The 15,715-nt window shown below is 44.8% G+C and overlaps 1 protein-coding gene across 5 annotated transcripts in view; it reads left to right on the plus strand.

Annotated features, from left to right (window-relative positions):
• The window catches only part of KIFAP3 (kinesin associated protein 3), a 132,818-nt gene that overhangs the window by 23,092 nt on the left and 94,011 nt on the right, over positions 1-15,715 (plus strand). For all 5 annotated transcript variants that reach the window (XM_038413461.2, XM_038413463.2, XM_043491129.1 and 2 more), the window contains exon 10: positions 303-465. In XM_038413461.2, the coding sequence (XP_038269389.1) occupies positions 303-465 (163 nt within the window). The remainder of the gene's footprint in view (positions 1-302; positions 466-15,715) is intronic.

The following is a 15,715-nucleotide window of genomic DNA, read 5'->3' on the forward strand; positions in this document are numbered from 1 at the left end:
CACTCTGCAAGTGGATCCCTGCTACAATCCCATTGAGGTCTCTCCCCCCTTCCCCGCAATTCACCTGATACTCCAAGTGGCTGAGTCCATTAGCTCAATCTTCCTTTAAAAAAATAATTAGCAGGAGACCAGACCTAGAAAATTTTTGGCCACAAAGTCCAAACTTTAGACACAGCAATAACTTTTAACTATTGGCTTTGCTTTTGCTTTCATTTATAAATATAATTTTAAAAATAGTTGCTAAAGAAAACAAAGGTTTGAGTAGGTTGTGGGCTTAGTGACTTCTCATGCTTCTCATACAGGTTGAAATGGATATTGTGGAAAAACTGGTGAAAATGGTACCATGTGAGCATGAAGACCTGCTGAATATCACCCTTCGACTTCTACTGAACCTCTCCTTTGACACGGGCCTGAGAAACAAGATGGTCCAAGTTGGGCTGCTTCCCAAACTCACTGCACTTCTAGGTATGTTTTCTTTTTCCCCTGTGCAGCCCTTCCAGCAGCGTTAGCATCGTTGTTATTATTGAGCTGTTGTCAGCCCCCTCCTATGGAAGGACAAGGTGTCAACTTCCCTCAAAAAAGCAATTTGTTAATCTCTTGATCAAGACATCATCTCTTGCCACTGGCAATCCAGTTATTGTCCTGTCTCAGATCATCTTTTTGGATGAAGATTATCAAGAAGATTGTCACAAGTTACACATACATGCGAGTCCTAGTGTCTTTTTGACCCTAGTTAATTTGGTTGTATGCCTGGGTGTGGGATGGAGACTGCACTGATAGGGTGGTATTGCTGACCTTCTGATAAGGAACAAAGATTCTGGTGTCCATACTAATCCTGTTAGAGCAGTGGTTCCCAAACTGTGGTATGGGCCAGAGAAATGTTCAGGGAGTTCAGCGGGGCCCAGGCTAACAATCCCCCGGGGAGGGGGGCAGGGAGGGAGCGAGCATCACCCAGCCCTGCTCTGCCCCCAGCTGGAGCTTCAGGCTCCTGCAATAGCCCAGCACCAGCTGCAGCCCCAGTTCCCAGCTGCAGCCCTGCTCCACGCCCCGGCACCTGGTCGCTGTTCCCAGGGGGGTTGCAGACAGGTTCCAATGCCAGAAAAAGTTTGGGGACCACTGTGGTAGAGCTATCAGCCATTTTCTGGTACTGTTGACCTGAGCTAGTGCGGCTGACTTGCTTGTGGATCTTAGCAGGGTAGACTGAGTTGTTCTTGAGTGGTTCTATTCCTTTCTTTTTTTCTGAGTGATACCACAAGATAGTACTGGCAATGTCTTCTCTATTCTGAGGGCTGTCTCATGCAGTGTTCCACAAGGTTCAATTCAGGGGTAGTTAAGAATGTCGAGATTGTAGTGTCTGAGGACATCCGGCTCTGTGTGTCAGTCTCTTATGGTGGAGTAGTTGGATACCTTTCCTGGTGTCTTAACATAGGGTTGTGATCAGAGCTAGGTGCCTGAGAATCAACTGAGATAACACTGTCAATGCTTGTAGTATGGAGGAAATGGCCAGTTATATCAGAGCCTTTGGTGGATGGATATGCCCACCATTTGTTGCTAAGGCTTGTAACCTGGGAGACTTGTTGGATTCCAGGTAGCAGTGGTCGCCAAGAATGTGTTTTCTTGTCAGTAGCAAATAAGGTTATGTTCATTTCTTTTAGATGTGAATTTTCCTGCAATTATGTCACTTGCAGGTTGGATTAACCTAATACACACTATATAGAGTTACTCCTTAGCACCATTTGGAAACTGCAACTCAGACCAGAACGTGTTTGCCCACTTACTAAACGATATTTGCCACAGGGAGCACTTTGATACCAGTTTATTTCCAGGTGATGTTTAAGGTAAAATTCCTGTTTGATGGAGTTTGGCTCCTGGCTGCTTGATAGTGTTTCTCCATACAGGTGGAAGATTCTCAGGATGAGCTGAAGAGGAATTGAGGAGCAGGAATGTATGACAGAAACACTTTCTTCAGAGTGAAACAAATGGAAAAATTAAAAGGGTACAACGATTAGCAATTGAACCTCTGGCTGTGCTGAAGGGGATGTCAGTGATTTATAGAATCGTAGATATTTAGGGCTGGAAGGCACTTCAAAGTTATCGAGTCTGGCCCCCTGCACTGAGGCAGAACCAAGCAACCCTAGACCATCCCTGACAGGTCTTTGTCCAAACTGTTCTTAGAAACCGCCAATGATGGGGATTTCACAAACTCTCTTGGAAGCCTGTTCCAGTGCTTAACTATCCTTTATAGTTAGAAGGTTTTTCCTCGTCTCTAATGTAAACCTCCCTTGTTGCAGATTACGCCCATTACTTCTTGTCCATGGAGAACAATGATCAGTTCTCTTTATAGCAGTGCTTAACGTATTCATGGACTGTTATCAGGTCCCCTCCCTCCCCCCATCGTCTTTTGTCGAAAGCAAATATGCCCAGTTTTTTAAACCTTTTTCTCATAAGTCAGATTTTCTGAACCATGTAATATTTTTATTGCTCTCCTCTGGACTCTCTCCCATTTGTCCACATCTTTCCTGAAGTATGCGTCCAGAATTGGACGCAGTTCTCCAGTGGAGGAGTCACCAGTACTGAGTAGAGCGATACAATTACCTCCCATGTTTTATATACGCCACTCTTGTTAATATGCCCCAGAATGATGATAGCCTGTTTGCAGCTGCATCACATTGACTCATGTTCAGTTTGTGATCTGCCGTGACCCTTAAATCCTTTTGAGCAGTGCGACCACCTAGCCACTTATTTCCCATTTCGTAGTTGTGGATTTAATTTTTTCCTTCCTAAGTGAAGTACTTGTCTTTATTGAATTTCATCTGGTTGAATTTAGGCCAATTCTCCAGTTTGTCAAGGTCATTTTGAATTCTAATCTTGTTCTCCAAAGTGCTTGCAACTCTCCGAACTTGGTGTCAAATGCAAATTTTATAAGCATTATTCAAGTCATTAATGAAAATATTGAGTACTACTAGACCTCTGTGGGACCCCAATAGATACACACTCCAAGTTTGACAGTGAGCCATTGATAACTACTCTTTGAGTACAGTCTTTCAACCAATTGTACATCCACGTCCTAGTAATTTCATCTGAACCACATTTCCCTAGTTTTCATAAGAGACTGTCATGTAGTACTGTGTCAAAAGCCTTACTGAAATTAAGATATATCATGTCTTCTGCTTTCCCCCATCCACTAGGCCAGTAACCCCATCAAAGAACGGGGTTTAGACATAAGTATAGAATAATCTCCATGCAACAACGATGCATTCAAATCTAGGCAAGGCTGGCATTGCCCATTATCCTCAAGGTAAATAGTTTGTGTTCCATACATGTGAATTTTTCATATAAGACTTAAAAACAAAGTTCTGTTATCTATGTGTAAATAGTGCAGCCTGTGATTAGAGTTGGGTGGGGAATAGTTGTCCCAGCCCATGAAAATTTGAGGTTTCAAAAGTTTTCTTCCACATTCGGATGAAACAAGACCTTTCAAAATGTTTTGCAAAAAAATAGAGTGAGACCCCAGTATAGACAATAGCCTGCCTGTTCAGGCACTCACCTGATGTGGGATGTGGGAAACCTGGGTTCAAGTCCCTGGTCTGAATCAGGCAGAGCAGGGATTTAAACTTGGGTCTCTCCCACATTTCAGGTGAATTCCTTAACCACTGGGTTACTGGCTCTTCTGGGGTTCTGTATCTATGTGGAAAATCCATCCTGGACTCATGAAACCTTCCTGACAAAAGTTTTGTTAAAACTGACCCTTTCCTACAAAAAGTTTTGGTTTTGATGAATTGACATTTTCTGACAAAACCGTTTCACTGAAAAATTACCAACCAGCTCTACCTCTGTTGTGTTTTGCAAGTACTGAGGTTTGTCCCACTGTCACTGCACAGAATTTCCCTTCCAAACACTACTGTGAAGCATCCTCTGTACCATTTGGCTGCCACCCTCCACTCCAGAGGCTGCAGCCGTCCAGAGATTCTGTACCTATAATTAAAGTTGGCCTTGTGAATTGCTGAGCACCCAGCTTTCAGTGGAGTTTTGCTCTTGCATTAATAAGCCGATAATGCATATAGTGCTTTGGGAAGAAAGGGGATTTGTGAAATGTTAGCCCTGATGGTTGGCTGATGTGATTGAGTCCTCTGATGGTGACGCTAGAGTAGATATGGGGACAAAGTAGACAATGAAGTTTGCTACAGGGATTGGTTCCTGGGTTAGTGTTTCTGTGGTGTGGTGTGTAGTTGCTGGTGAGTATTTGCTTCAGGTTGGGGGGCTGTCTGTAAGCGAGAACTGGCCTGCTTCCCAAGGTCTGAGAGTGAGGGATCGTTTTCCGGGATAGGTTGTAGATCGTTGATGATGTGCTTTAGAGGTTTTAGCTGGGGGCTGTATGTGATGGCCAGTGGTCTTCTGTTATTTTCCTTGTTAGGCCTGTCCTGTAGTAGGTGACTTCTGGATACCCATCTTGCTCTGTCGATCTGTTCCCTCACTTCCCCAGGTGGGTATTGTAGTTGTAAGAACGCTTGATAGAGATCTTGTAGGTAGGTGTTTGTCTCTGTCTTAGGATTGGAGCAAATTCGATTGTATCTTAGGGCTTGGCTGTAGACAATGGATCATGTGATGTGTCCTGGATGGAAGCTGGAGGCATGTAGATAAGTATAGCGGTCAGTAGGTTTCCAGTATAGGGTGGCGTTTATGAGACCATCACTTATTTGCACAGTAGTGTCCAGGAAATGGATCTCTTGTGTGGACTGGTCCAGGCTGAGCTGTATGGTGGGGTGGAAATAGTTGAAATCTTGGTGGAATTCAAGGGCCTCCTTCCTGTGGATCCATATGATGAAGAAGTCATCAATGTAGCGCAAGTAGAGGAGGGGCGCTAGGGGATGAGAGCTGAGGAACCACTAAGTCAGCCATAAAAGTGTTGGCATAATGTGGGGCCATGCGGGTTCCCATAATAGTGCTCTTGACTTGAAGGTATAAGTTGTCCCCAAATCTGAAATGGCTGCGGTACAGATGAAACTTTAACTTGTAAACTGGGGCAGGGACTGTGTTCTGTGTTTGAACAGTGCCTAGGTGCTATTGCAATACAAAAAATCTGTCATGATGCACAAGGCATTATTCTGAGATGTCACAACTTCTGAGGATAACCTGATGGAGCTGGAGCCTATGGCCATCACGCATCTGCTTTTTAATGTTTGTATCTGGTGCAGTTTACGGGGTTCAAAACATTCTTTTATATTTGGAAACCGTAACCAAAATACTGTAGCCTACTTTCGCTACACCCTATGCCAGTTCCGGGCTTCAACAAGATTTCCTAGATGCAGTACCTGTGGTAAATGCATCACTTTGTACATCACAGCTGAGCAAAACTGGCCAACTGGACTTCAGTATTAAATAAACTATTTTTAAGTGCCAAATACCCCTCTTATCCTGGTTACTAGAGAATTGAATACATCTTACTCAACTAAATTCACTTTGGTTTACATTTGCAGTTCATCTTCAAGCGCTAATGCATCTCAGCAGCCGTTGACTAGTTAACCATACAGTTCTGAACACGTCGGGTCAAACTTGTCAGCTCATTAGGCTACTGCATTTTAACATTCATGCATATCATGCCTTTAAGCCTTTAGCAGTGGGTATGAAAGGAGAGTATAAATTAAATACATAGGCATTTAGGGAGGAAGTTTTGGTTGCAGATAGGTAATGGGCAGGGATTGTGGGCACATATGTAGGGTCTGAGACTCATGAGGTGGAGAAGTAGCTTTTGACATTGTAGCATAGAAAGTTTGTAGAGTCCTTGACTTTCTCCAGAGCCATTAAGCAGCATGGGAGCAGGAGTGGAGGGATCTGATGTTAGGCATGTCCCAAGGCTGGGAGTTGGTGGGATGGACTCTGCTGTGAGAGGCAGGCAGAAAGAGTGAAGGGATTTTACAACTGAGCTAATGGAGGGGACATAGAGTGACAAACATTGAAGGAGAAGAATTATTGTTTGTCTTCTCCTCTCTCATCCCAGAGCCTCTTGGCTGATGCAAGGGAGATCCGGGGCATGGGTGGTGGGAGGTTCTCTGCTCTTCTTCGGCTTCCTTTTTTTTTTTTTTTGTTCTCCCAGTTTGGAATTGCTCCTGGTGTCTGCTTCCACATATAGCTTTGCGAGTCAGCAGCAGTGTGAAACCAAACTTGTTGCTTTCAGTGCAGCCTTCGTGTTCTGAAGAATTTAAAACTGACTGCTCTTCCAGCTTACTGTGTGCTCCTGAGTTAATTGGGTACAGCAGAGTTTAGTTATGCTCAGAATCTCGAAAAGCTGGCTCCTTTCAGGAAAGTTCAGACTCAAGCTTGCTGGCCAGAAGCCAGGACAGAGGCACAAGAGCCACCCTGCTCTGGTTGGGGTTTCCAGGCACAAGCTGCACAAAGGGAATGTGGCCAGTTGCTAGCCTTGCTGAAACACCTATGGCACCATTTGTACCACAACCGCTGCAGGTATCTCACTCTTTTAATAAGGATGTTATATGTAGTTGCATGTTTGTCTCTGTCATTAGTACTGCATGTGCTTTTAAAAGTGTTTAGCTGTCGTGAACTTGGAGACAAATACTGCCTCCTTCTCCATGAGAACAGAGGGCCATGCACAGCAGAAGCGGTGTTCTGTCATTTGTGTGAGGTGGGAGGCTGCTCATAGGGTGCATTGGAAGCTCCCAGCACTCTGATGTGCTTGGATGCCAAGCCAGTAGTATAGCTGGTGTATCCACTACCAGTATATAAATTGGCTGTCGTTTGTCCCCTGCAGAGAGGAGCCACAGGCATCATAGAAGCTACTGCAGTAGCAATTGTGCAGATGCTTGGAGGGTGGATCTCCTCCCACATGGACAGCTGTAGTACAGTTACTCTGGCTGAGTGCAGAGAACAGGGTTTGGTCCATAACATGTAAGTAATGTTCCTTTCCTTGGGCTATAGGATGAAGCCTAAGTTTTTAAAAGCGTGTAGTGACTTCGAATGCTCCACTTTTGTGGTGATCAACTTGACACCTGAAAGGGACTTGGCTTTTAGAGGGCCTGTGGCCAGCACTTTTTGAGAATCAGGTCCCTTTAAATTGACTCAATCTGGGAACCCAAAGTCACTAGTCGCTTTTAAAAACCTAGGTCTGACTGTACACAAGTGGTTGGAATAAGCTGAAAAATTGGTGAATTACTGACAGAGTGTTGGAGTCACTGAGTTGTAATACTTCAAAATAAGTTATCCCTAGCCTCATCTCAGCAACTGGAATCCATAAGTATTGTGCTAGATGCAATTTAGGTAATACATTTCCTTCAAATTTTGACTTTGCAAGGGAGAATAAGGCACAGTCAGCAGTTATTTATAAGGTTCATGTTGGAGAGTTGGAGTCTAAGCCCTGGTCTACACTAGGCGTTGAGGTCGAATTTAGCAGCATTAAATCGATATAACCCTGCACCCGTCCACATGATGAAGCCCTTTCTTTCGACTTAAAGGGCTCTTAAAATCGATTTCCTTACTCCATCCCCAACAAGGGGATTAGCGCTGAAATCGGTTTTGCTGGGTCGAATTTGGGGTACTGTGGACGCAATTAGATGGTATTGGCCTCCGGGAGCTATCCCAGAGTGCTCCATTGTGACCGCTCTGGACAGCACTCTCAACTCAGATGCACTGACCAGGTAGACAGGAAAAGGCATGCGAACTTTTGAATGTCAATTTCCTGTTTGGCCAGTGTGGCAAGCTGCAGGTGACCACGCAGAGCTCATCAGCAGAGGTGACCATGATGGAGTCCCAGAATTGCAAAAGAGCTCCAGCATGGACTGAACGGGAGGTACGGGATCTGAGCTGTATGGGGAGAGGAATCCGTGCTATCAGAACTACGTTCCAGTTTTCGAAATGCCACAACATTTGTGAAAATCTCCCAGGGCATGAAGGACAGAGACCATAATAGGGACCCGAAGCAGTGCCGCCTGAAACTTAAGGAGCTGAGGCAAGCCTACCAGAAAACCAGAGAGGCGAACGGCCGCTTCAGGTCAGACCCCCAAACATGCCGCTTCTATGATGAGCTGCATGCCATTTTAGGGGGTTCAGCCACCACTACCCCAGCCGTGTTGTTTGACTCCTTCAATGGAGATGGAGGCAACACGGAAGCAGGTTTTCGGGACGAGGAAGACGATGAGGAGGAGGTTGTAGATAGCTCACAGCAAACAAGCGGAGAAACTGGTTTTCCCAATAGCCAGGAACTGTTTCTCACCCTGGACCTGGAGCCAGTACCCCCCGAACCCACCCAAGTCTACCTCCCGGACCCACCAGGCGGAGAAGGGACCTCTGGTGAGTGTACCTTTTTAAAATACTATACAAGGTTTAAAAGCCAGCATGTTGAATGATTAATTTGCCCTGGCATTCGTGGCTCTCCTGGATATACTCCCAAAGCCTTTGCAAAAGGTTTCTGGGGAGAGCAGCCTTATTCCATCCACCATGGTAGGACACTTTACCACTCCAGGCCAGTAACACGTACTCGGGAATCATTGTAGAACAAAGCATTGCAGTGTATGTTTGCTGGCGTTCAAACAACATCCGTTCTTTATCTCTCTGTATTATCCTCAGGAGAGTGATATCATTCATGGTCACTTGGTTGAAATAGGGTGCTTTTCTTAAGGGAATATTCAGAGGTGCCCGTTCCTGCTAGGCTGTTTGCCTATGGCTGAACAGAAATGTTCCCCGCTATTAGCCACGCAGTGGGGGGAGGCAAAATGGGACCTTGTAATGAAAGCACATGTGCTATGTATGTAATGTTAACAGCAAGGTTTACCGTGAAAGAGTGTACCCATTGTTTTATAAAATGTGTCTTTTCAAATACCACTGTCCCTTTTTTTTTTTTTCTGTGTTTCAAGGATCACAGGATCTTCTCCTTCCCAGAGGCGAGCGAAGATTAGAAGGCAAAAAAATGCAGTCGCGATAAAATGTTATCTGAGCTCATGCTCTCCTCTCACACTGCCAGAGCACAGACGAATGCATGGAGGCAGACAATGTCAGAGTGCAGGAAAGCACAAAATGACCGGGAGGAGAGGTGGCGGGCTGAAGAGAGGGCTGAAGCTGAAAGGTGGTGGCAGCGTGATGAGAGGAGGCAGGATTCAATGCTGAGGCTGCTGGTGGATCAAACTAATATGCTTCAGCATATGGTTGAGCTGCAGGAAAGGCATCAGGAGCACAGACCGCCGCTACAGCCCCTGTGTAACCAACCGCCCTCCTCCCCAAGTTCCATAGCCTCCTCACCCAGACGCCCAAGAACGCGGTGAGGGGGCCTCTGGCCACCCAGCCACTCCACCCCAGAGGATTGCCCAAGTAACAGAAGGCTGGCATTCAACAAGTTTTAAACTTTTAAAGTGCTGTGTGGCCTTGTCCTTCCCTCCTCCACCACTCCTCCGGGGCTACCATGGTAATTATCCCCCTATTTGTGTGATGAATTAATAAAGAATGCATGAATGTGAAGCAACAATGACTTTATTGCCTCTGCAAGCGGTGATCGAAGGGAGGTGGGGAGGGTGATTAGCTTACAGGGAAGTAGAGTGAACCAAGGGGCGGGGGGTTTCATCAAGGAGAAACAAACAGAACTTTCACACCGTAGCCTGGTCAGTCATCAAACTGGTTTTCAAAGCTTCTCTGATGCGCACCGCACCCTCCTGTGCTCTTCTAACCGCCCTGGTGTCTGGCTGTGCATAACCAGCAGCCAGGAGATTTGCCTCAACCTCCCACCCCACCATAAACGTCTCCCCCTTACTCTCACAGATATTGTGGAGCACACAGCAAGCAGTAATAACAGTGGGAATATTGGTTTCGCTGAGGTCTAACCGAGTCAGTAAACTGCACCAGCACGCTTTTAAACGTCCAAATGCACATTCTACCACCATTCTGCACTTGCTCAGCCTGTAGTTGAACAGCTCCTGACTACTCTCCAGGCTGCCTATGTATGGCTTCATGAGCCATGGCATTAAGGGGTAGGCTGGGTCCCCAAGGATAACTATAGGCACTTCAACATCCCCAACTATTATTTTCTGGTCTGGGAAGGAAGTCCCTTCCTGCAGCTTTTGAAACAGACCAGAGTTCCTGAAGATGCGAGCATCATGTACCTTTCCCGGCCATCCCACGTTGATGTTGGTGAAATGTCCCTTGTGATCCACCAGTGCTTGCAGCACTATTGAAAAGTACCCCTTGCGGTTTATGTACTCGTTGGCTTGGTGTTCCGGTGCCAAGATAGGGATATGGGTTCCGTCTGTGGCCCCACCACAGTTAGGGAATCCCATTGCAGCAAAGCCATCCACTATGACCTGCACATTTCCCAGGGTCACTACCCTTGATATCAGCAGATCTTTGAATGCGTTGGCTACTTGCACCACAGCAGCCCCCACAGTAGAGTCCCCACTCCAAATTGATTCCCGACTGACCGGTAGCTGTCTGGCGTTGCAAGCTTCCACAGGGCTATTGCCACTCGCTTCTCAACTGTGAGGGCTGCTCTCATCTTGGTATTCTTGCGCCTCAGGGCAAGGGAAAGCAAGTCACAAAGTTCCATGAAAATGCCTTTATGCATGCGAAAGTTTCGCAGCCACTGGGAATCATCCCAGACCTGCAACACTATGCGGTCCCACCAGTCTGTGCTTGTTTCCCGAGCCCAGAATTGGCGTTCCACCGCATGAGCCTGCCCCATTAGCACCATGATGCCCACATTGGTAGGGCCTGTGCTTTGAGAGAAGTCTGTGTCCATGTCCTCATCATTCTCGTCACCGTGCTGACGTCGCCTACTTGCCTAGTTTCGCTTTGCCAGGTTCTGGTGCTGCATATACTGCTGGATAATGCGTGTGGTGTTTAATGTGCTCCTAATTGCCAAAGTGATCTGAGCGGGCTCCATGCTTGCCGTGGTATGGCGTCTGCACAGAAAAAAGGCGCGGAACGATTGTCTTCTGTTACCCTGACGGAGGGAGGGGCGACTGACGACATGGCTTACAGGGTTGGCTTACAGGGAATTCAAATCAACAAAGGGGGTGGCTTTGCGAGAAACTGAATGGCTGCCTCAAGGATAGAACTCAAAACTGGGTTTAGCAGGCCTTTGATTTCACAGAGGGAGGGAGGAGAAAATGAATACAAAACAAATCTGGTCTATTTCTTATTTTGAGCCACTTCATCTTTCTTTATACATCATGCTGGCAGCAGACGACCACTAGCCATCGTCACTTCCTGGGTGCTCGGCAGAAGATGGTGCAGTATGACTACTGGCCATCGTCTTCTGCTGGCTGCAGATTAAAAGACAGTGCGCTGCCGGTAGGACTCAATCGCCATGAGACGAAACAAGGGAAATGACCTGACTGAGTCACTCCCATGTTTGCCCAGGCGCCCGGTTAAAAGAGCACCCAGGACTACGACGACGGCAGCTACCAGTCATACTGCACTGTCTGCTGCCAAAAGGCAATAAACTGCTGCTGTGTAGCAATGCAGTACTACGTCCGCCAGCACCCAGGAGACATACGGTGACGGTTAGTTGGGCTCCATGCTTGCCATGGTAAGGCATCTGCACAGGTAACTCAAGAAAAAAGGCGCAAAACGATTGTCTGCCCTTGCTTTTATGGAGGGAGGGAGGGAACGGGGGCCTGACGATATGTACCCAGAACCACCCGTGACAATGTTTTAGCCCCATCAGGCACTGGGATTTCTACCCAGAATTCAAATGGGCGGTGGAGACTGCAGGAACTGCGGGATAGCTATCCACAGTGCAAAGCTCCGGAAGTCGACGGTTGCTTCGGTACTGTGGACACAGTCCGCCGACTTCATGCACTTAGAGCATTTGTGTGGGGACGCACACACTCAACGGTATAAAAACGCTTTCTACAAAACCGACTTCTATAAATTTGACCTAATTTTGTAGTGTAGACATACCCTAAAGGTCTCCCTCATGAGTGTACATACCCATTGTACAGCTTCATGTGATTCCTTCTTAAAAGAGCTTAAGATCTTAAAGCATGCATCCATCTGGTGGGTTGTTTGAGAGGATATTTGGTTGGTGGGTGTACAGTTCCCATATAATAGTTTCCGTGTTTCATGGGTACAATGATCTGATCAAGCCAAATTGGCTATAGGGGTTTGTCTTTCAATTGGGGAACACGATCCTTTCTTGATCTAGGTTTCATAACATTATTCTAGAAATGAAAGCACCCTCTGTGCTTTGGAGACCTTATATCAACATGCTGTGAGGAACAGGTTCATCTACCTTGTCTTAGGAAGGCCTCTACAGTTCTGTGATAGTTTGAGCTCTTTTGGATGAGGCAGTCTGGTTTTTCCTTAGTGTTAGAGATGGCCAGAGCTGTTCACATCAGGCTACAACTTTCACCAGTTTTGATCATTCAGAAGTCAAGTTTTGCTTCCTTTGCCTGTCATTGCTGGTTTCCTTGACAGATGTTCAGGCAGTGTCTTGCTGTTGAAGGCCCTTTTTGAAATCTTCCACAGTGATTTGATGTTTTTTTCCTTTTTTTAATACATAGGTTTTCATGACCAAAACAAAGAAGAACTAAGGAGTCACATTTTGTGTCTTTGATGACCAGTTCATTATACTTCTGTGCCGAGTTGTATACAGACTGCTGATTAAAAACTCCAGAAATAGCCTATTTTCTGATTAACAAAGAATTATGGGGTTTTTAACTATTCTATTGCTTTTATGAAGGTTTTTTTTTAAGAATGTTTAAGGTAGATGTTTTCTCTTTATGAGTTGGCTTAGGCTTTTTGTAGTGAACTTATTATGGAGCGTCACACATCTGTTTGAGAAAGGAGCTTCTTATAGGCTACTGCAGTGTTTTTGCAATTTTAATAGGCCTCGTTTATCCTATAAAGAAGCATACATTTTCCTACCTGATCAAGTGAGCAAACAATAGGGGTCAGATGTGGCAAAGACCCTAACAAAAAGCACATGTCCAGCTGTCAGAGTGAGGTAAAATCATACCAGGATTGCTTGAAGTTATTAATGGCAGTAACATTTATGCTTCCTCCACTTTTCCCAATTAAATTGAGAAACCTTTTTCCTAAGGTGGCTCTGCAGCAGCTGGTTCTAATACTTGGTGTGTGAACATTGCCTGGGGTATCTCCATTTCTTTATAGTAGATGCTGGCTCAAGCACATTTAAGTAATAGTTCAGATAAAGAGATCAGTTTGTTGGAAAGCAGTAATCATTTTTTTTTATCATTTGTGGTGACTTTGGCCAAGGTTTTTAAAAATAAAAGCCTAAAGTTAGGCTTCTAAATCCATATTTCTATGTGTGAATAAATGGCCTGATTTTCAATAATACTGAGAACTAGAGCTGGGTAACATTTTGTCAGCCAGTAGTAGTCATTCCAAAAAATGCATTTTTCAGCACTCAAACTGTTCACAAATTTGGTTGAATTCAATTAATAGTTTCATCCAGAAAAAGATTTAAAAAGAAAAAAGTCAGCACTTTGTTGTGACCATTTTGAAATGTCTCATTTGACTTTGGTGTTTCAAAATGGTGTTCCATTTTGAAATTTGGTCAATTGAAAAAAATAAAAGGGTGAAAAACAACAAAAAAGTGCATTTTTGGATTCAGTGACAAAAATTGAAAAGAAAAATTTGGTTTTATTTTGAACCAAACTGTGTATTTTCAGGGAGATTTTTTTGGCTTAGCCTGTGAATTGAAAAATCAGTTATTTGCTCAGGTCTACTGAGAACCCACCTTTTTCTGCTGACTTCAGCAGGATATTGGGTTCACAGCATGTTTTAAAACCAGGCTATTTATTTAGACACCAAAATATAGATTTAGGAGCCTAACTTTAATACTGAATTTTTTAAAAACTTGCCTATGATTTTATTATATATAAAGCTATCAAAGTGTAGAGGCTTCAGTATTAAATTGATTAACATTGCACTATGAAAGGCACCTGAGGTTGGGATTGACTCCTTTGACTTTATAATAAAATATTTGTTCATCAGAATCATACTGCTTGCTGATAGTGAATAGAAAGAATTGCCAAGGAAGTGTGAATGAAATTCATTGCACGTTGTGAGGTTTTTTGTTCTTCCTTCGTTGAAAAGTACTGCTATCTGATACTTTTTTATTCCTTTAATTTAACATGGTCAAAGGCTGGAAACCATGGCCATGTCTATACTACTGTCTTAATCAGCACCACTGTGATCTATGCAGTGGTGTCGATTTAGCAGGTCTGCTGAAGAGACACTAAGTTGATGGCAGAGCACTCTCCCATTGATGTCTGTACTTCACCTCCCTAAGAGGCAGAAGCTATGTCAATGGGAGAGGGTCTCCCGTCAATATAGTGCAGTGTAGACACTTCTGTAAGTCGACCTAAGTTACATCGCCTTCAGTTATGTAAGTTACGCAATTGAACTAGTGTAACTTAGATCGACTTACAGCGTTAGTGTAGACCAGTCCCAAGTATTTTTCAAATCTGTAGTTACTAATCTCTAGTATTGAAGTTACAAAACTGTATTAATGCACAATTTCATTGAACTATTTTATGTTATGTCACAGAAGTGGACAGATTAAAAATTGTTCATCAATGGATGATGAATAGAGTTTGTTGCATGAAATGCTGCCATCAAAAACTTCAGATGACAAAACTTGGATGTCTACAAGGTCAGGGGAAAGAAGCAACAAATCTCCTGGGGAGTTCAGGATCTTTGCAAGAGAGTAAAGTTTTTGCTGCAGCTCCTTCTAACCTTTGAGAATATGTCTAAACTGCAATTAAAAACCCGCAGCTGGGCCATGCCAGCTGACTTGGGCTTGTGGGGCTCGGGCCAAGGGACTGTTTAACTGCAGTGTGGATGTTCTGGCTTGGGCTGGAGCTCAGGCTCCAGGGCCCTGAGAGATGGGAGGATCCCAGAACTTGTGCTGCCAGAGCATCTACACTGTAATTAAACAGCCCCACAAGCCCAAGTCATCTGGCATGGGCCAGCCACAGGTTTCTAATTGCAGTATAGACGTACCCTCAGAGGCTCACAGGAGGCAAATCTGTATAGCCACAAACTCTGTAAGCTAGGCATAAGAAGCGCAGTCTCCTAAGGGACAGAGTAGTGGTGCTGTTCCGAAGGCGAGGCTTGGGTACTCAGTACCTTAGGAGAGGTACTCTTCTCAAGCAGACCTTAAGAAGCTTCTGGATGCAGAGATGACCTCCTGGGAACCTCAGAAAGGAGCATCTGGAAGAGTTCCACAGGAGAGATGAGCCTGGGGATCCTGAGCTGGAAAAGGGCTGTGTGGGATGGCTCTCAGCCATTAGAACTTTAAAAGGCACTTTGGGGAAAGGGGAATTTGACAGCTATATCACTGAGCATCTGAACGCTGCAGGAGGGGAAGTCTGCTGCCTCTCCTCCAGAGTTCCCCACACTTCCCGCTTCTGTGCAGAAGAGCTGTTGCAGTGTCCTCCTTCCTCACAGCACCTCAGGGATACTTTGTCTCTTTACAGTTGGCTTAGCTTTTTATCAGTGTTTTTTAAAAGATTTGAGCTGATACAAGGAGAAATCATTTCAATATTTGAAATTATATTTCCATGCTGTATTGGCTTTTGGAAAAGCTGATACAAGAGTAGAAGTTGAATATCCGTTGTCTGTTAATTCCATAAAACGGAAACTAAAGAATTGTAGTTTTACAGTAAAATAATTTCTATATTTTCCAGGTCTTTGCTTCTTTTATCTTAGGCCCCAATCCTACAAATATGGACATGCTTATCTTTATGCG

Source organism: Dermochelys coriacea, chromosome 8, assembly GCF_009764565.3.
Source record: "Dermochelys coriacea isolate rDerCor1 chromosome 8, rDerCor1.pri.v4, whole genome shotgun sequence".
NCBI classification, from domain to species: Eukaryota; Metazoa; Chordata; order Testudines; family Dermochelyidae; genus Dermochelys; species Dermochelys coriacea.